This window comes from Chelonoidis abingdonii, chromosome 26, assembly GCF_003597395.2.
Source record: "Chelonoidis abingdonii isolate Lonesome George chromosome 26, CheloAbing_2.0, whole genome shotgun sequence".
NCBI lineage: Eukaryota > Metazoa > Chordata > Testudines > Testudinidae > Chelonoidis > Chelonoidis abingdonii.
The window spans coordinates 12,541,165-12,562,486 of record NC_133794.1 but is presented as its reverse complement, the minus strand read 5'-3'; the positions used below and the strand labels follow the sequence as shown (position 1 = coordinate 12,562,486).

Here is a 21,322-nt window from a genome sequence, read left to right as displayed (position 1 = left end):
TGTTCCTGGTGTAGCCTTTGTCACACAAGTGTGGCCTGTGTGATTTTGGCATAGATGTCCGTGTTTCTTCTGCTGGTTCAGAGCTCTGCCTGCACAGACTCTTCCCCCCACACAGCAATCAGATCCAGTGTCTCCTGGAGTGCGTTTGCAGCCCTGGGCAGGCCTGGTCAGCTGTGCTGGCGAGTTCTCCACCCTGATCAAATAGGAAATGAAATCCAAAAGTTCCTGGGGCTTTTTCCTGTGCAAGAGCCAATACGCCGTGCCAGACTGGACCGGCTTCCATAGCGGTGATTTAAAGGGCCCAGGGCTCCAGCCGCTGTGGGGAGCCCTGGGCCCTTTAAATCTCTTCTGGAGCTCCAGCAGCCGGGCTCGGGCGGGGATTTAAAGAGCCGAAGCTCTGCAGTGGCTGAAGCCCCAGGCCCTTTAATTTGCCCCTGAGCCCCGGGACACAGCTGGAGCCCCAAGGCCTTTAAATCTTGAAATGCCCCGCCTCTTCTGGTTGAGACCCCGCCCCCGCCCAGGACTCCATCATACCGGTAAGTCCTTTAAGTTACTTTCACCCCTGAGTGAAGCTGAAAGTGCTCTCCAGAGCAGTCACATTGGAGCACTCTGGGACTCCTGCCGGAGGCCAATCCCATTGGATTACACAGCATTGTATCTACACTACCCCTAATTCAACCCAGGAAGGTTGACTCTAGCGTCACGCCACTGGCCAAGGTGGAGTACAGGCTTCGATTTTAGAAGGCCTTTAGGTCGGCAGACAGGGCTCGATAGTGTAGATACATGCATTATAAATTCAACCTAATGCGGCACATGTCGACCTAACAGTGCTGTGTAGACCAGGCTAAGTAAGAAACCAAGACTGTAGCCAGCTGGAAAATGATTTTTCTTCCCGTTAAAACTTGATGAAAATGAGACTTTTCACTGCAACATTTCTGGGACCTTTTTTTTTTAATCCTTGCGGACCCCCACCTTCTGACCTGGAGGTGCCAGAGTTGGGAATCAGCCTTGACAGTGATGGATCTATCTATCTATCTATCTAATCGTTGACTATACAAAGTATAGTATCATAGAGTTGTTTGAAAAATGCTAATTATTTTTCATGGGAAATTTAGAAAATATATTCATATTTTAAAGAAAATTCTCTCAAAAATGGTCCCTTTTTTGTTGAAAACCTAAAGCTGTTTTCAGTTTAGGCTAAAAACTATTGCGGTTCAAAAACAAAGAACCAAAATGTGTTACTTAAATTAAAAGCAGACCGAAAAAAGAGAAATTGTACCAGACCATGAACATTTTTACTATACAACAAACTAAAAAATACTTTTTGACTGAAACCCCAAAATTTTAACTACAAAACTGACAGAAAAGTGAAAACATTTACTGAAAACTGAACATTTTTACTGATGGACAAATAACAAATATTACCAATTCTTTTCTCCATTGGGAAAAAACCCCAGGAAATTTAGACAGTTATGAAAATTTTCATTTGAATGAAAAGCTGTTCTTCATCAAAAATATGTCATGATGAAAATGTTTCCACAACCTCTAATAATTAGTAATGGAAGAGTTTGCAATAACTACCCAAACACAGCTGTTTGGCATGGACATGATAAAAGAAAGACTCCCTGTAGCTGAAAAGCTGAAGGTGTACAGCTTTCTCTCTGCTGGCTCTGAAGAAGTTAACTAGGTTGGGCCCATGTTGATGAAGCAGGTGATGAACTGGGTGCAGTGAAGCGCTGCACCTCCACAGCTGCACAGCCACTCAGGTGTGTCCCTGCCCCGTGGCCACCCTGGATATAAATCAGCACTGACTCCATGCAGTCTTCAGCCTTTACAGATCTTCCTCCAGTGCCTGCGACTGCCTACCAAGCACCTCCTCATTCTCCACCGGCGTTGTCAAAATGTCTGTCATCTCCATCAGTAAGAAGTACAGGAGTTCCTCCCACAATTTTAGCAGACAGTCCTATGCCTTCACTGGCCACCCCAGAATGAGCCCCGTGACTTATGCCATCTCCAGCGCTGGTGGCAGCAAATTCAGAGGAGCCAGGAGCCCCTTGGGGCTGGGGATGAGTGGTGGGGCCAGCATCGAGGGTAGTCTCGTAGCAGTGAATTTCAACTGGAGCCTGATGAGTCCCATCGAGACTGGGCTTGACCCAGAGATCCAGCGCATGAAAGCTCAGGAGAAAGAGCAGATCAAGACTCTCAACAATAAATTTGCCCACTTTATCGACAAGGTAAGCCTTGGCTTATTGAATGCCAAGCGTCCTCTCTTTGACAGATGGATCTGTATCGTGAAGAGCTCTGTCGCCCTCCTTTCCTATACTTTTTACCTCATAAGAACAGGAGAGACCATGGAAAACTGATGTATACAGCCCAACGGGCAGTGGTGGCAAGTTGCTAACATCTTGGTAGCTGTTGTCAGTGGAATAAGTAAAGGCAATAAAGAGGGTTTAATCATTGTGGGACATGTAGGGAATCGATATGGTACAAAAGATAATCAGCTTGAAGAGCTGTCATAGCCAATGCCAGAAGCTAGCTAGCTAGCTAGGCCTTATCTGAGGCTCCAAAGGTTACACTAAATGGGATGCTTTCAAGCAGACTCTCCCAATGTCACAATTGCTGTCTATATTTTCAAAAGCAACTAGACTACTCAGTTTTGGGGTGCTCAACTTGAAATGCCTTAAAGAGACTTGAGTTCCAGCGGTGGGCGCTCGGCGATTTTGGATAAAATCAACTCCCTTTAAGGGGTCTTAAGTTGGGCACCTAAAATCACTATTCAGGCTGAGGTCTTCTAAAGCAAGATCAAGACTTTATAGGACTCAAGTTGGGAAGCAAAAGAGGCTTCCCCGAACTAGTTGATATGTCTTTTGGTTCATGCTTGGAGTAATCAATGAGCATCCTACAATAAAGGCCAACCCTCTTTAATGTTTCTTTCTCATTGCTCCCACAGCCCGATGGCCGTATTGGCCATTAGTTCTCTAAATTCTCTCTCTCTTAGGGTTTAGAAGATCCCTGAGGGGCAGATTATCCCCCCATCTGCCCATTGTGGGGTTTCTTGCATCTTCCTTTGAAGTATCTGGTACTGACCACTATTAGAGATGGGATACTGGACTGCATGGTTGTGAGTCTGATCCAGCCTGGGAATTCTTGTGTTCCTAAGTATGGGGATAGTCTTATCCTGGAAAAATGCTCAGTTTTCCACGAGGACCAAGTGTTTTCTCCAAGTAGATGTGTCCTGTAGCCATCTGTGGAAGGGAGTGAGGTTTGTCCTATTGCAATAATAATCCTTCCTGAAGCGGAGAAAGATTAGTACGTAGGTATTCGTAGGAACAAGGTCTCCTCCCAGGGAGTTGTGGGTTAGCATTGAGGAGATAAATTATCCTTTGTGGCTAAAGAATAAGGAGATGGGCCCAGTTATCTAGTGTCAGAGTCATAGACTTTAAGGCCAGAAGTCAGATTGATGTTCTGATCAAAAGTCTCCCATGATCGATTAATGAGACTATCAAGAGGGTCATTTTTGCTCTTAATGTGTTTTTAAAGGCAGCGTCTGTTTCAGCAGTTTAATGAAGAGGCGCTGACTTTCTAATGTGACAGGGCAGATGCTTGACCCCTGCTCTGTCCCAGGTCTTGCCCCCACTCCTTCCCTTCCCCAAGGCCCCACCCCGCCCTGCCTCTTCCCACCCTGTCCCTGCCTCTTCCAACCCCGTTCTGGCCCCTCTCACTCCTCCCCCTTCCCCCCAGCACCTCTTGCATGCTGAGGAACAGCTGATCACGGGAGGTGCTGGGAGGGAGGGGGAGAAGCCAGTTGGTGGGGCTGCTGGCAGACAGGAGGTGCTAGGGGGGAAGGAGTGCTCCAGCCCCAGAGCACCCACAAAGTTGGCCCCTATGGTTGAATGCTGGAAAGCCCTTTTCTCAGCCTGGGTGCAGATTCCCCGTCTCATGGACACAGCTGCTCAGGGACCACAAACAGTTCTGTCAGGGCATGTGTCACTATCTGGGTGTTGAGAAATTGTGAAACTGAAACTGTGAATGTGAAGAGTAGTTGGCGTAGCTTGAATGAAAATGGGAAGCTCGTGGCACAAGGAAAATGTACTTGCGGCTGGAGTTGGTTGAATGCTATTCTTATTCATATTACAATAAAACCTTCAAGATCAGGGCCCTAGCGTGTCAGGTGCTGTACACACTAGAGCTGAGAGAAATTTTTTAGCAAAAAGATTCAAGTTCAGTGACACCAAAACGTTTTGTTAATTCATGTCGATTTCACTGAATGGTTTGTTTAAAAACATAACAAAACAGTTCAAACAATTGGTACAAAACGATTTCATGTTTCTATTTGAAATGACATTTTGTTGCAAAATGTCCTTTGGTTTTACTTACTTTTTTAAAAAAATGTTTACAAATGGTCAAAAACATTTTAATTTTGTAGAAACGAGACTTTGTATTCAATCCAAAATGAATATTTTTTTTTGACTTTTCGATTAGCCAAAAATTTCCATCTGACTCCAAATTAATATTTTTCAGACTCTTTGGAATTGATAATGAACCAAACAAAAAAAATCATTTGCCCAGTTCTAGTACAGACACACACAGCAAGAGATAATGCTCACCCCAACGAGCTTACAATCTAAATAATAGACAGACACAGAGAGGGGAAGTGACTTGCCCAAGCTTACCCAGATGCCTGCTGTCCATAGTCCTAAGCCAGCTGCTCAATGTACTGGAGCACACTGGCTCTTGTAAATCACTAGTTATATTTACACCCATTTTAATGATGTTTTTTTCCACTGCTGATGTGAAGCAAAGGGGCGTTAGCGCAGCTGAAAAGTCTGGCCTAAGGTCTCCCATGTGCGCAGTCCCACCAGTCTGAGGATGCAAACTCCTTCTCTCCCCAGGTTCGCAAGCTGGAGCAGCAGAACCAGGTGTTGAAGACCAAGTGGAGCATCCTGCAGGGCCAGAAAACTGGGCCCAGTAACATGGAAAACATGTTCAAGGTGCACATCAACAGCCTGAAGAAGCAGCTGCAGGACCTGGGGCAACAGAGGGTTAGGCTGGAATCCGAACAGGGCAACATGCAGGACCTTCTGGAAGAGTTCAAGCGAAAGTGAGTCCAAACTATGAAGCAGCCCATGGGGACTTTCTCACCACGCTGAAAGAATTGGGTAAAGATTCCAGCTAGGGTCCTTTGCACATCCAGGTCTGTATCCATCAGCTATGGAAGAAGGAAGGCCTAAAGCAGAGGTGGGCAAAATATGGCCCATGGGCCACATCTGGCCTGAGGGACTGTCCCGCCTGGCCCTTGAGCTCCCGGCTGGGTAGGCTAGCCCCCGACCCCTCCCTTGCTGTCCCCCCACAGTCTCAGCTCCTGCCGGGCAGTGCGGCGGAGTGGCTGGCTCCGGCTGGGCAATGCGGCTGCCAGTCCTGGTGCTCTGAGAGGCATGGTAAGGGGGCAGGGACCAGGCGGATTGGATAAGGGGCAGGGGGTCCCTGGGGGCAATCAGGGTACAGGGAGCAGAAGGCGGTTGGATGGGGCAGAGGTTTTGGGGGTGATGGTCAGGGAACACAGGGGCTGGAGAGGCGTGGGAGTCCCAGGAGGCATGGGTGTGGGTAGGGATTGGGGCAGTCAGAGGACAGGGAGCAGGGGGGTTGGATAGAGGGTGGGGTCCCAGGGGGGTAGTTAGAGGTGGGGGGGTCTCAGGATGGGGCGGTCAGGGGATAAGGAGCGGGGAGGGTTGGATAGGTCAGGGGTTCTGAGGGGGGCAGTCAGGAGGCGCATAGGGGCCGGGGGCCAGGCTGTTTGGAAAGGCACAGTCTTCCCTACCTAGCCCTTCACATGGTTTCAGAACCCCGCTGTGGCCCTCAGGCCAAAAAGTTTGCCCATCCCTGGTCTAAAGGCAAAACCTCTAACGGGATACTGCCTCCGTCAATGCATTCGTACATGAATACTGCCTGAGTGCAAGCATCGTCCTTAGCTTTCATCTCCTTTCATCTCCCCAGGGACGTGACTTTTCAGATGAACTTAGTCCATTATATCAATGGGCAAAACTGCAGCATGGTTAGTGTCTCCAGGCTCAGTGGGGTAGGGGGTCTTTTGCTCATAGTCACCTCAAGTCTATCCCAATAGAACTGGGAGAATATTTCCCCCCTACCCTTGATTTTTCAGCACTATTAGTGAACTAAGAGATGTATCATTTGCACAACTCTGATTCTTACCTTCATCATCTCTCTCAGCCAGAGGCGCCGACTTTCTAATGAGCTGGGGGGTGCTCAACCCCTACCTTTCCCCAGGCCCTGCCCCTACTCCAATCCCCATAACCCCACTCCTGCCCTGCCTCTTCCTGCCCCCACTCCACTTCCCCCCACCTCTTCCTGCCCCCTTCCTTCAAGCACACTCCGCCCTTGATCCTTCCCCTCCCCCCCAGTGCCTTGTGTATGCCTCGAAACTGCATGGGACAGCTGATTGCAGCACTGGGAGGGAGGGGAGGCCTTGGGAGGGAGAGGCGCTAATCAGTGGGGCCACCGACAAGTGGGATGTCAGAGGCACTGGGGGGATAAGGAGGAGCTGACTGGGGGGGGCTGAACACCCACCATTTTTTTCCCCCGTGAGTGCTCCACCCTCAGAGTCGGCACCTATGCTACACCGATGCACATCCAGACTAACTCCATCACGCCCTTGGTGGGTTTAAATCAGGCCCAGTATATCAAAGCCGGTCCATATTTCTATCCCCATGGTGCTTACAGGTTCCAACTCTGATCATGGCACTATCGTGCTGGAGGCTGTGCAGCTACATCGTGAGATACAGTCCCAGCCCTGAAAGCCTCATGGTGTAAACAGACAAAAGGCAGGAGGGGAAACAACTCATCCAAGATCACACAGCAGGGCAGCGCCAAAGACAAGACTAGAACCAAACTTTCTAGAGTCCCAGTGCAGTGCCCTACTCACTAGGCTGCACCACTGCTCTCTTTTGCAAAGTCCTAAAGTTGACTTTTAGGGATGCCAGCAGCCACAGCTGCAACAGCAAAGGCCTGATATTCACAGGCAGGGAACACCCACAGCTCCCACTGACTTCAGCTGAGGTTTTTTGGGTGCTCTGCAGAACATCCTCTGATGGTCCCCACATCTCAGTAGCTTCTATAAGAGAATTAACTCCCAGCCACTCATATGCACCCTGATTCCCTCCCTCCTGCTCACAGGTACGAAGAAGAAATCAATGCCCGGAGTGGGAGGGAGAACGAATTTGTCCTGCTTAAGAAGGTGAGTCCATGCTACTTCCAACTGGGTTTGGCGCTAGGCATCGGGCATTATTATTTATTTATTATGGGTATTGTGGGAGTGCCTGGCTGGGAGACCCAGTCATGGACGAGGACTCTATTGTGCTAGGCTCTGTACAAACACGGACCAAAAAAATGGCCTCCTACCTCCAAAGAACTTCCAGTCTTAGTAACCAGGGTCGGAGCCTGACTCACGGGTTCCTGGACTCTTTTCTCAGGATATGGACGAGGCTTACACCAAGAAGCAGGAACTGGAGGTCAAGTGGCAAGATCTGACCGATGAAATCCACTTCCTGATGGAGCTTTATGCCAAGGCAAGTGACTTTTCTCTCCCTTGTCTACACTTTGTGGCAGCACAGAAGGTACGGGCTGCGTCCACACTGGGGTGTGTGGCTACACGCGGCAGTGAAAGGCTCTAGCAGGGGGCAGGCAGTGGGACACTACACGGCTAATGCTAACAGTGTAGATGAGGGATGCACTGCATGGATGCATAGAGTGCTGCGCAGGGTACATGCCCAAAAGTTCTGGGATGTCTTTACCTGCCTAAGCAGTGCCTCACCATTTACACTGCTATTTATACCCATGCTAGGGGTGTGTGCAGTGTCTGTAAATTTCCTGGTGAAATCCACTGAGTAACACTGAGTTCCTGTAATGAAAGATCCTCCCATTCTAAAGAGCCAGAAGTGGTGTCTTTTTTTTTTAAAGGGCAGACCTGCCTCCATGGTTCACTTGACTCTTTCAAACTAGCTGCAAAATTCCAGGCCAGATTTCAAGCCCCACAATGGTCAGGAGCTGTTTGGGGTTTGTTCAGGGCCCACAACTGGTATAAATATTACCAATTAATTCTTACAAAACTCCTCTGTCGTAAGTGTCATGACTCCCATTCTACTGACAGGAGAACTGAGACAGGATGACTCACCCAAGGCTACTTGGCATGAAAGTGGCGGAGATGGGATCAGAACTCAGGAGCTCCTCCGTTCAGCCCCTTAAGGGGTCGTCTATGCTGCAAAAAACCCTGCTACAGCAAGTGTCTTGAGTCTGGATTTACAGATTTGGGCTCACTGAGTTCACCCTATGGCATTAAAAATACCAGTATAGACATTCCCATTGAGGCTGGAGTGCAGATTCTGAAAGTTGGTGAGGGGTTTGTGTCTCAGACCCTGAGCTCTAGCAGGAGTGGGAATGTCTACACGGCTATTTTATAGCACTGTAGTGTGAGCCTGAGTCTATAGCCCCAGGCTCTGACACTTGCTGCCACAGGTTTTTTTTTTGCAGTGTAGACATACCCTAAGACATTAGGCATATAGGGACTTCCATCTTCTAATAGACCCAAGTTCCATCTAATCCACTATCCCGTTTCAAACAGTAGCCAGCACCAGCTGCTTCAGTGTAAGACAAATAGAATTAGCAGATGTGGAATAATCTACCTCCATGTTAGGGCTCGTCCTGACCTCTGACAGACAGATATTGTTTTCACCCCTGAACCATGAGGTGTTAAATCCCTCCCTAAATTTGTCAGTGTAAACTTATAACTTTGGGTATTTTTCTCATCCCTATAAATGTTCCATCTTGCAACGTTCTTGGTCTCACTGACTTCCTGTGGCAGTGAGTTCCACAGGCGAACAACGTGATGTGTGGAAAAAGTATTTTCTAGTTTGTTTTTTGAATTTGCCACCCTTTAATTTTATGGAACGTACCCTTGTTCTTGTGTAAGGACACCCCAATCTCCCTTCTCTAGACATCTGTTATTGTATATACTTTTATTGTGTCCCCTTATTTGTCTCGTCTTGGAAGATAAACCATCCCAAATTTGTCAATCTCTTTTCATAAGAGTTTGTCTACCCTTCCCTGAACCCCTCTAATTCTGCAATATCCTTTTTGGAGGTGGGTTGACCAGTGGTGCACGCAGGGTCCAGAAGAGGCAGCAGCCTTGATTTATATCAGCCTGGGGAAGGAGTTTCCATGGGAGCCGGCTGCAGTTCAGTTCTCTGTCCTTTGCTGTAACGAATGAGGGTTTTCTTCCCCATGTAGGAGCTACGCGAACTGCAGGCCGATGTAGAGATGTCCAACACCCCCGTCGTCATATCCGTGGACAGCAGTCCCGAGCTAGATGTGGACAGCATCATTGCGGAGGCCAGAGTGCAGTATGAGGAGATGGCTGAGAACAGCCGAGAGGAAGCAGAGAACAAGTATCGGATCACGGTGAGCGAGGCCCGTCTCTGCCCTGAGAGGCTGCTGTTTAGAAGGACAGGGTAGTGTGTGAGGCCTTGTCCATGTGTGAGTGAAGTGCCAATATGGAACCGGGCAAGCCAGGGCCCTAGACACCACCTCAGAAGACAGCTTCTTGGTTCCTTTGCCCGGTGGCTTCATCCCTTGCTTCGGGCGGTGCTGACAGCAGGGGTCCACCACCTAAGACCCACTTCCTTCTGCCACTCCTAGTCAGATGGGCTGCGGCCTTCCTCATCCCTGACCTACTGTTGTCAAGCAGGCAGGGGTCTATCGTGGGCTTTGAGTGCAAGGCCATCGCCCTGGTGGAGACATCTTCCTGCCACATAACCCCCTATGCTACCCCAACCAAAAAGCCTCTGTGGCTGGCCTTTCCTGCCACCCCTGCTGAAGGTCTTGTACGTGGGGTTCCCCTCAGCCACCCACTGAACCCTCTGAGAGCGCAGTGGAGTTAGGGGACTGCCACAAAGGGGGGGAACTTGGCCTTGCTCCATTGGGCCCCCTGATCCAGGACGTTGGAGGAAACTGTTCCCCCATCTTCCTTGGCCAACCAAGGAGCAGTGCTGGAAGATAAGGCTGTTTCCTCCTCACCCAGGACATTGGCTGCATAAATGACAATTCTGAGAACCCTAATTTGTACTGTGCCCAGCTCTGCACCCCTTGCTGGGAGTGAAGGGACACGACATAGCTAGCATGAGGTTCTTCACTGAGGCTGTGGGTCTCACTTGTTTCTCTATATCCTGGTCTGGACTCAGCGTCTCCTTCTCTCTTCCCCCCTACGCAGTACGAGGAGATCCAGGAGAAAGCGGGCAGGCACGGGGAAGAGCTCCGTGCTGCCAAGGCCGAGCTCAACGAGCTCAGCTGGATGATCCAACGGATCCGGACGGAGATTGCGGTCCTGAAAGAACAGGTTAGCGAGGAAACAGCTGGGGATTTGCACGTGGAGGGAGGGGGCCAAATCCAGCCTGGGAGGCGGGTGGGGCTTTGCTGAAGTCATTTAGTGCCCACAAGGATAGATATTCCAAGAGCTCAGCACACTGGGTGCATAGAATCATAGAAATGTAGGCCTGGAAAGGACCTTCTGAGGTCATCTCGTCTAGCCCCGTGCTGAGATAGGACCAAGTCTACCCTAGAGCACCCCAACAGGAGTTTGTTTAAACCTGTTACCTCCCTTGGCAACCTGTTCTAATGCTTAACTATCCTTACACTTAGAAAGCTTCCCCTCATCTCTCACCTAACTCTCCCGATTACTTCTTGTCTGCAGGGCTGGTGCAAGGGTGTTTCATGCCCTACGTGAAACTTCCACCTTGCGCCTCCCCTGCCCCTGCCCTGAGGCACCCCCACCCCATGGCAGCTCCCCACCCTCTGCCCTGAGGCACCCCCCCGCCCCAGCTCACCCATGCTGTGCACATGAGCATGAGCACCCTGAGCACGCCTTTGCTGCTTCACTTCTACCGCCTCCCAGGCTTGCGGCGCCAATCAGCTTAGGCGCCACAAGCCTAGGAGGTGGGAGAAGTGAAGCAGCCACAGCGTGTTTGGGGAGGAGGCAGGGCAGGGGTGAGCTGGGGCGGGGAGTTCCCCTGTGTACCACTTCCCCCCCTTACTTGCCGCAGGCAGCCCTCCCCGCGCTCCCCTGCCCCAGCTCCCTCCGCCTAAGTGCTGGTGGCGACCAGGGCAGCTGAAGATCCCCCTGCCGCAGTCGCTGCTGAAGAAAAGGGCGCCCCCCAAATACCAGCACCCTAGGCGACCACCTAAGTTGCCTAAATGGTTGCACTGGCCCTGCTTGTCTGTGCTGGATACTGTGGCTCTTTTGAAAACCCATCACCCAGCACTTGAAGATCCGCACTTCCTTGTCCTTTTCTCCATCCATTCTTTTGGAGAGACCTTGAGGCAGAAGTGTCAGAATGTGAGGGGAGGCCAGGGGGCCATGGGCCTCCCACTTTTTACTGGCCATAAGAGGCGAACAATGGGTGAAGGAGGGGGCGGAGAGGAGTGAGTGGGCTCTTGGGGGAAGGGGCAGTGCAAGCGCAGGGACTTGGGGAGAAGGGACGGTGGGGGGCAGAGTCTCCGGGGCGGTGCGGCGCGGAGGGGCAGGACCACAGTTTGGGCACCTCTGCCTCCCCCCACTTTTAAGGTGCTTGTGCCACCCCTTCCTTGAGGCCATGTGACAGGGAAAGGGACTTCCCTTTAGGCTTCTTGCCATGTGTCTGACTTTCTCGCTAACGACAATCGGGCTCGGGGACCCAGTCACAATGTGAGTCTATTCTGTAGTGTGGGCAGGATGTTAATTGTGTCCTGAACGTGACCAGTGCATGCATTGGTTAGGATGGTGACTGCATTCCCATCTATCTCTTCGGGGTGACTTGATTACAGTCTGTAGGTACCTACATGGGAAAGACGATAAAGTGGATTGTGGAAATTATCGTGGTATCTCCCTCCTAGCCATTGCAGGCAAAGTTCTGGCACGGATCCTTGCAACCCGCCTTCTGCCCCGGTCAGAAGAAATCTTACTCGAGTCACAGGGGTTTCCGACCATGTCGTGGAACTGTGGATATGATCTTCACAGCACGGCAGCTGCAAGAAAAGTATTGAGAGCAAAACTGACCGCTGTACATGGCTTCTATTGATCTAACTAAAGCCTTTGATTCACTGAATCGCCCTGCCCTCTGGACTGTACTTTCTAAGAGTGGATGTCCTGATAAATACATCAACGTCCTACAATTGCATCATGATAACATGAAAGTGACTGTTCTGAGCGGCTCCCAGAGCGAACCTTTCAAAGTACAAACAGGAGTCAAACAGGACTATATCATTGCTCCAACCATGTTTGCAGGTTTTATTGCCATCATTCTGTACTAATTGCTGGGAAGTTTACAGCTTGTGTTGAAATCATTTACAGAATGGACTGGAAGCTGTTCAGGCTTAGCAGGCTGAAAGCCGAGAGTAAGATCTCCACAACATCTGTTGTGGAACTTCAGTATGCTGATAACAACGCAATCTTTACCCACTCGGAGAAAGATCTTCAAACTATCTTGAATGTGTTTGCCAATGCTTACGCATGTCTTGGTTTCACTCTTAAGATAAAGAAGGCTAAAGTGCTCTAGCAGGCCTCTCCAAATGAGGTATTACGTGCCCCATCTATCAAAATCAGTGGAGTGGCACTGGGGAATGTTGATCATTTTCTCTACCTTGGAAGTCATCTTTCATCCAAGGCAGATATTGATGCAGAAATTCAGCATCGCCTGAGCTGTGCCAGTGTAACTTTTTCTTGTTTACGGCACAGGGTTTTTGAAGATCATGACATTTGAACAGACGCCAAGGTTCTTGTTTATCAAGCTGTTAATTCCCAACACTGTTGTATGGGTCAGAAACTTGGACAACCTGTAGACACCACTTGAAAGTGCTTGAAAGGCACCATCAATGCTGCCTACGTAAGATTCTGAAGATCAAGTGGGAAGACAGGCACACCAATATTAGTGTTCTGCAGGAGGCAAAGACCACTTGTTACAGGGTGGCACAAGTGTCCTTCTCCTTGTCCCCGAGCCCTGTGCTTGGGCTGGCCAAAGAAAGGGTCTCAGACGCCTCTTCCAGGTGCTTCCCCCTGTGTTCCTTTACTTACAGTGGTTGTACAGTCCCAATTCCCACCACCCCTGGTCTCCGCCATGACCCCTCACTGGGTCCTCCGGCCTTTGAGGCTTGTGTCAGTCAGCAGAGACAGAGCCTCAACTCTCCTATCTTCCTGTCTGGCTTTCCCTCCCTGAGCTTTTCCCTGGGTTTATAGTCTTCTCAGTCATCAGCCCAGCTGGTTCCACTAGGCTCAGCAAATCAACCCGAGCCTGCCCTCGTTAGAAACTGCAGCTGGGCTCCCAGCTAAGAGTCTTGGCCCATACACCCAGCCCCCCTACGGGGAAACTGGCTCTTTAGCAGGGCACCCAAAGATTTTATACCTCTGCCCTGCGACACCACCAGTATCGAAGCAATGATCATCCATCAGCAATTCCACTGGACTGGTCACATTGTCCAGATGCCAGACCATCGCCTCCCAAAACATGTCCTGTTCTCTCAGCTGAAAGAAGGGCACCGTAACTTAGATGGACAATGGAAGCATTATAAGGACTTGCTGAAGGACAACCTAAAAAAGTGTAATATTGACATTGACACTTGGAAGATACTTGCCCAGGATCGCTTAAAATGGAGCGAAGTCCTACCTGATGGTCCCCTGCATTTTGAACTTGCTCGCCGACAAGCTGAAGAGGACAAGAAGCGCAGGAAGAAGGAGAGACTGGCTTCCAGTCATGGTTAACAGCCTCCTGCTGAGCCTGAAAACATCTGCCCTCTTTATAATAGAACTTGCGGCTCAAGGATTGGCTTATTAGCCACCCGAGGACCCATAACTCCCATGGAAGATGATCATACTCGGTAACGAGTGATCGTCCATCATCATCACATGGGAGAATGAATATTTGATAATGGGCTCCTCAATCTAGCAGGCAAAAGCTAACAAGATCCAAAGGCTACAAATTCAGACTGGAAATAAGGGGCAGATTTTTAACAGTGAGGGTAATTAACTATTGGAACGATTTGTGGTGGATTCTCCATGATTGGACACTTTAAAATCAGGTTCAGATGTTTTTTCTAAAACATCTGCTCTAGTTCAAACAGGAGGTATTTGCGGGGAATTCTATGGGCCATGTTACACAGTAGGGCAGAGTAGCTGATCAAAATGGTCCTCTCTGGCTTTATAATATCTGTCTCTCTTTCTGACCTGCAGGGGATGTATCTCAGTCCCTTACAATCTTGGTTACTGTGCTGAACTGGGACTCAGGAGATCTGATTTAAATTCCCAGTTCCCGCATTGTAAATGTCAAAACAAAACATTTTGGTTTTTTCTGTTGTTGTTTTAATGGTTTTCATCTGAAGCGATTCAGTGAATGGATCCCAAAGTCACAAAATATTTCAGCTGATGTGATTTTGCATTTGCAGTGAAAAATTAGTGTTGGATGAAAAATGTCACCCGCCTCTCATCTCCTCCTGATCTCTAATACTAGAGACTGGATTAAGCCCTGATACGTAAGCCTTAATACCCTTCCAAAATGTGTGTTGTCAGTTATAAGGGCCCTACCTCTCTTCCGGTGCTTACTTCTTTTCTTGATGGGAAATTTCCACTTACACAGTAACTAGCTGTCTTTGGAGATGCCTACATGACAGGTGAGTTGACCTTAGAATGCCCCAGCTGATTTCTGCTGTAAACTGCACCCTTTCCTCCACAGATAGCTCCAAGGAGAGAGCTAAGTCTCAAGGGAAACCTGTCAAATGTCTCTTTTGTAGAATGCCAAGCTGGAGGCGGACATTGTCCAGGCTGAGGAGCAAGGCAAGATCGCCGTGGTGGATGCTACAGAGAAGCTGCAGAAGTTGGAGCTAGCCCTGCAGAAAGCCAAGCAGGACATGGTGGTCCAGCTACAGGAGTATCAGGCACTGATGAACCTCAAACTGGTCCTGGATATCGAGATCGCCACCTACAGGAAGCTGCTGGAAGGAGAGGAGAGCAGGTGGGCTTTAGGAAGGGATGGCGTGTGTCATGATTGGATGGCTCTCCCCCACACCCAACAATGGGAGAACCAATGAGAGAGCTGAGTACCCTAGGCCAGCCCCTAGTGCCAGAATGTTGGCTCCTATGTTGTGCACCTGTCTGTCTGTCTCTGAACTAGGTGGAATAACCCTTTGATTGCTAACCTCTCTCTGGGAAAGAAGCTCAGGTGGGTTTGGAAGGGGGGCAGGCAGCACACGATGTGATTGGATGCCTTCTCCTGGTGGGAGGGCCAATCAGAGAGACCAGATGAGTCCAGTCCTGATGCACTGGCCCCAACAGGCCAGTCCAGTGCTAGGTTCATTTTGACCAAGGTTGCCACGTCATCGGAGGAGACGGGTTTGTGATTGAGCTGTACAAATTAAGCTCCTCTGGGCTGCATCACGATGACCTTTATTTCCAAGAGTATCACGGGGCACCACATGCCTCTGCTTTTCACAGCTTCCTCCTTAACTCTGCCCTCAAATTTAGCTGAAGTTGCAGAAACAAGCAGACTGGAAATTAGTTTAGCTGTGCGGGACAAAGTGGACATTGTGTGTGTGTGGAGTATCTTTGGAGGAGCCACTTGGTTGGCCTGTACATATTCTGCTTTTCTTTCAGGGTGACTCCCCTCCGTTCTGATGTGTGTGCAGGGCCAGCTCCAGTGTTTTTGCCGCCCAAAGCAGTGGGGGAAAAAAAAAAAGCCGCTATCGGCGGCACTTTGGCAGCAGCTCTATCGCCGCCGCTTCATTCTTTGGTGGCAATTTGGTGGCCGGTCCTTCCCTCTGAGAGAGACTGAAGGACCCGCTGCCGAAGAGCCGGATGTGCTGCCCCTTTCCGATGGCCGCCCCAAGCACCTGCTTGCTGAGCTGGTGCCTGGAGCTGGCCCTGTGTGTGTGATTAGTCACACGCAGGGTGACCAGACAGCAAGTGTGAAAAATTGGGACAGGGGGTGGGGGGTAATAGGATCCTATATAAGAAAAAGACCCTAAAATCGGGACATCTGGTCACCCCAGACGGCATTCTTTGGAGATCATTGTCCATGCAGAAGCGTGCCAGCCGCTTCCCAGCCAAGCACTGCCTCACACCTTGCCTTAGGGTGGTATGTCAGGCAGGCGGCCTCTCTCTGCGGCTGTGATAAATCAGGGGTGAAATGCCTCCCCGAGGAGTGAGTCATGGAGTCAGTGAGGTGCCAAATGGCTGGGCTTTAACTCAGTTCCCAGCAATCTATATCATTTACAAGCCAGCCTCATGCAGTGGATGAAATGGAGCAAAGCAGCTGGGATCTCCTGTGTTCTTGTCCCAGGTTAGCTGCTGCCTCACTGTGGGCTTAGGGCAGGTTATTTAATCTCTCATTAGTAACATAAGGATAACGATCCCGTAAGAAATATTTCTACCTACCTAGGGCTTCACTTTGATGGCTATGCAGCGTGCTAATTCATGCTCAAAACTTCTTGGGTAGAACCCCCGTCCTTCTGCTTCACAATACAGGCCCTTATTGACTGAGCCAAAGGAGAATCTCTGTTAGCTGCTAGCAGTATGGGGCTCGTGACACACAGATGAACTGTTCTGAGTCTGTGACAGTGGCTTGTACGCACAGCACTGTGTCCTTCTCTGCACCCCACCCGCTCTAAGTTTTGTCACTCTTCCACTTCGCAGGTTGCATTCCAGTATGCAAGACCTGAGCTTTCTGACCACGACAACCGGCTATTCTAGTAAATATATTTCACTGAGACACCGTGGAGGAGTTGGGCAGCAGGGCAGCCCGCAGACCGGGGCAAAATCCCAGCCGCATAGCGGTGCTGGACTTTACTAGCCAGTGGGAGTTTGGCGCATGCAGGGAGAGCAGAATATGAGAGACAGCTTCTGTCACGTGGGTCAGAGAGGAGAAATTTGCCCTTTGTGATTCACTAAGGTCCTGATCCTGTGAGCTGCAGAACATACCCCACTGTCGACAATCACATCCAGTGCCATAGGGGTGGGAACTATGGGAGCATGGGGTGCTGCAGCACCCCCAGGTTTTGCACGGGGTTCTGGCTGCTGGCCCTGTGCCTGTGGTCCTGGCTGCTGCTCCGTGTCCAGGAGCCTGGCTGCCATCCAGGGTCCCGGCCATAGGCGCTGACTTCCCCTTTGCCTGGTGGGTAGTAGAACCCAGTCCACCCCTGGCCCTGCCCCTGCCCTGCCCTCATTCCACCCCCTTCCCCCAAGTCCCCCCCCCAAATGCCGTGTCTTCTCCGCCTCCTCCCCTGAGTGCGCTGCATCTCTGCTCCTCTCCTTCCCTCCAGGAAAGTCCTAAGCAGGGCCGCCTGGGGGGGGGCAAGTGGGGCAATTTGCCCCAGGCCCTGGGCCCCACAGGGGCCACCACAACAGTTTTTTGGGGCCCCTGGAGTGGGGTCCTTCACTCGCTCTGGGGGGCCCTGGAAAACTCTTGTTGGGCCTGGACCCCCAGAGCTTCCTCCGCTCCCGGCCTTCGGTGGCAATTTGGCGGCAGGGGGTCCTTCCGCCCCGGGACCAGCTGTTGAAGTGCTGGATCTTCAGTGGCAATTTGGTGGTGGGGGCCCCCAGCTGCTGAAGACCCCATGCCCACTTAATCCTCTGGGTGGCCCTGGTCCTAAGTGACTCCAAACAGCTGTTAGGTGGCGAGGGGGCGGGAGGCAGGGGTAGGAGCAGGGATGTGGTGTGCTTGGGAGCAGGGGGCGGGAGAAGAACCTGTGGGGGAGGAGCTTGGCTGCCAGTAGGTGGGGAGCACCTGCTAATTTTTCCCTGTGGGTGCTCCAGCCCCAGAGCACCCACGGAATCGGCACCTATGGTCCTGGCTGCCACCCCACCCCCGGGGTCCCAGCTGCCGCCCCACGCCTGGAGTCCTGGTTGCCATCCCTGCGCCGGGGGCTTCATGCCAGCCCTGCACCCAGGGTCCTGGCTGCTGGCCCCACGCCCGGGGCAAGGGGGGTTGGTGTTCAGCACTCCAACTATTAAAGTGTTCCAGTGCCATTGTCCGGTGCTGGGACCATCAGCGAGATTCTGACCTTTTCTGGCCTTGTGTTTGCTTAAACTCTCATTCCCAGGGCAATCAGGTGAATGACAAAAAAGTCCATCTACTGCCTTCAGTTTCACCCATGGCATCCCACTGGCTGAGATGGCAGGATATAGACAAGGGCCTGGCCTGGTTGGTGGGTGCTCCTTGTTCTCTGCTTCACTAGAATGGGTCTGAGGTGTCGTCCATATTCACAGAGCGGGGAAGCTTGCTGGTGGCCCAAATTTCATGTACCCATTTTTTTTTCCTGGCAAAACACGACTTTTTGAGCAATGTGTAACTTTTCCATGGAAAATTTCCATTCTGGCTGAAATTTTCTGGTTTGCATAAACTGAAAATTTTGGGTCAAGTTTTTGGAGTTTTGTAAAAAAAAATTATTATTATTTTTTTTTGGTTTCAGTTTTCCATACATTTTGTTTGTTCGATTTAGAAAACTGAACGTTTGTACCAAAATGTGGCTTTAGAAAAAGCAAACATTTTTGTGGTTTGGATTGGTTTTTTTGTTTGTTTTTAAATTGAAAAGCCTCAAAATGTTCCATGGGAAACTCTGAAAAAAAATCATAAAAAGAAAAGATTTCCTAGAGTGTGTTTCATCCCACTCCAGTCTCAGTGGCTGCAGACAGGATCAAACCAGGGACCTCAACAAGCATGACCTTCTACAGCATGAGCTAAGAGACACCTGGCCATTAGCTAAGGTTGTAGAGCAGACTCATTTTATCTCTCTAAGTAGTCTCCATGACCACAGATAGGTCAGAACACCACACACCTTCTGGGTGTGGGTTACATAAGCAAAATAGAGCCTGTAGCAGAGAGCAGACTGTCACCTTCTAGCAGCTGCTGATGCAACCAGTAAGCTGTGGTTAATGCATATAGACCACATCTGGCCAATCCCTCTGACCTTGTGTGGTCACTGTCCTGGCCTGTGATCTGGGATGGTGGATCTGTCTCCTCCAGTTGCTGTCCTTGAGCATGCATGATTCTTCCCCTCCTTAACACTGCCCTGATCGATTGTTTTTGGGATGCAGGGTTGGAAGCTCATCAGCTAATGCGTCCATCTCCCTCTTCTCTTCCAGGTGGGATAAGCACAAGATTCCCTGGCAAATTTGGCAGCTTGTAAGCGTTGGCGCTGCCCCCGGTTCCTCCCCCCTGGAAAGGTTGACTGAGAAAAATAAACCTGGGGATGGAAAATTGGTGTTGTGCTTCCTCAGGTGTCCTCTCCGATGAGCCTCTGCTACATTAGAGCTGTGATACATCAAAGGGGTGGGAGCTCCCTTGATGGACACCCAGCCAGCCAGTTAGCTGTAAAATCTCTCTCTTGGTCTGTTCTCTGCTTGCTATACCTGTAAAGGGTTAACAAGCCCAGGGGTGAAAGACAAGGAGTGGGCACCTGACCAAAAGAGCCAATGGGAAGGTAGAACTTTTTAAAATTGGGAAAGAAACTTGCCATTTGTCTTTTGTTCTCTGGGCTGCAGGGACACTGGGCAGTAATGCTGTAAGCAGCTTTAAGCCGGGTTTGATTACAGATGATCAATTCATACCTGGAACCTACTTACCTGGAGGCTCAGATATGTAAGTGAAAATAGGGAATGTCTAAAAAGATGTGATCAAGGTTATTTCTTTTATTTCTTATTGGCTTGTGGACTCCTGTGTGCTAACCCAGAATCTTTTGTTTGCTTGTAACCTTTAAGCTGAACCTCCCCAAGCAAGCTATTTTGGGTGCTTGATTTTTGGAATTGCTCTTTTAAAATCTAGCAAAAGCCTAAGTTCCAAGTTGGTTTTGTTTTTAATAAAATTTACCTTTTTTAAGAACAGGATTGGCTGTTTGGTGTCCTGAGAGGTTTGTGCACATGCTGTTTGATTAGCTGGTGGTAACAGCTGATTTCTTTCTCAGCTCTTCCTGGGGAGGGCTTGAGGATACCCCACAGGGAGGTATTCCCAAGTGCCCCTTCCTGGGTCCAAAGGTTTTGTTTTTGCATTTGGGTGATGGGCAGCCTTTACCAAGCCAAGGTCAAGGAAAAGCTGTGACAGAGTGGGGATTCAGCCTTGACAAGGGCCTTAACTGATGGGCCTTTATTGATCAGCTAAGCCAGTAAGTCTCTGGGGGAAACTGGGCCGGGGGCAGAAATCTGGGACCCCCCCCACCCCGAATCTAGCAGCGTTTGCAAATTCTATTCATGATAATAGAGGAGTTGGGTGATGGGGGGAGCGTAAGCAACAGTGGGGTGAAGGGTTTGCCAGTGTCCCCTGACATCAGCGTTTGATCCCTATCAGTCTATGCTTCTTTCCTTCTCAGGGTCGGCAGAGCAAAGCTCTGTTATCTTTTTCCTCTCTCTCCCCTGCCCTGAGAGGGTCTTAGTTCACCCAGTAAACTTCTCACCTTCAATAATGTCTCTGTTCTTGTTACAAGACAAGCAAAATCCACTAGTGAGCATGTTACAGGTCCCTGATCCACAGAGGTTGTTCCTCTACTGCCTGTGCTAAAAAACCCAGCTGTCAGAACTGGGGGGTGGGTCTCAGGCCTAGTTGTTGAAGCAGTGGTGGTCAGGCCTAGGGGTCAGAGCTGGAGATGGAGGCCAGGCACAGTGCTGAGGTCAGAGCCGTAGTCAGGAGACAACCAAGGGTCAGAGCTCGAACCAGAAGTCGGAGCTGGGGTCAGGAACTGAGCAGGGGAGCTGGGCTGTGAGTGTTTTGGGATCAACAACCACTTATGTTACTGAGCAGAGCTGGGTGAGTGGGGTGCATTGGGAATAGGACTGGTCAGAAGATGGGTTTGCTGGCTCATGAAAAATTTGGGGATTGTGGGGAAAAAAAAAATCATCCTGAATTGGGATAAAAAGCCAAAGCTTCAAAGTTTTTTGCAGAACGAAATTCCGAGATAATGACCTTTTCAGGCCGCAATCGGAACAACCCCTTTCCACGTTGACTTTTGTTTATCCCTAATTTTTTAAATATAAAGTAAAGAAAATTTCAAACCAAGAAGTTGTCCCGAAACAAAAAATCAAAGCCCCCCTCCCCCCTTGATTTTTTTCCTAAAGAAATTTCATGGAAATGGAGATGATTTCGCAAAAAAAATCAGATTTGGCGAAACGGCATTTTCTGACAGCAAACTATTTTGACCGACATATTCCAAGGGCTCAAATTGGGCAGGGACGAGGGTCTGGGATGGGCGTGGGAGAGGATTTGAGGGCAGGGGAAGGGCTTTTATGAGCGAGGCATCACAGGAGCAG

General features: G+C 50.0%; 1 protein-coding gene across 1 annotated transcript; it reads left to right on the top strand.

Annotated features, from left to right (window-relative positions):
* The first annotated feature begins 1,901 nt into the window (after positions 1–1,901).
* On the top strand, positions 1,902–19,212 carry LOC116828549 (keratin, type II cytoskeletal 8-like). The gene is made up of 9 exons (XM_032786879.1): positions 1,902–2,234; positions 4,893–5,101; positions 7,192–7,252; positions 7,488–7,583; positions 9,301–9,471; positions 10,280–10,405; positions 14,824–15,044; positions 16,721–16,776; positions 19,169–19,212. The coding sequence occupies exons 1-9, from the start codon at positions 1,902–1,904 to the stop codon at positions 19,210–19,212; spliced, it is 1,317 nt and encodes a 438-aa protein (XP_032642770.1).
* The last annotated feature ends 2,110 nt before the right edge of the window (positions 19,213–21,322 follow it).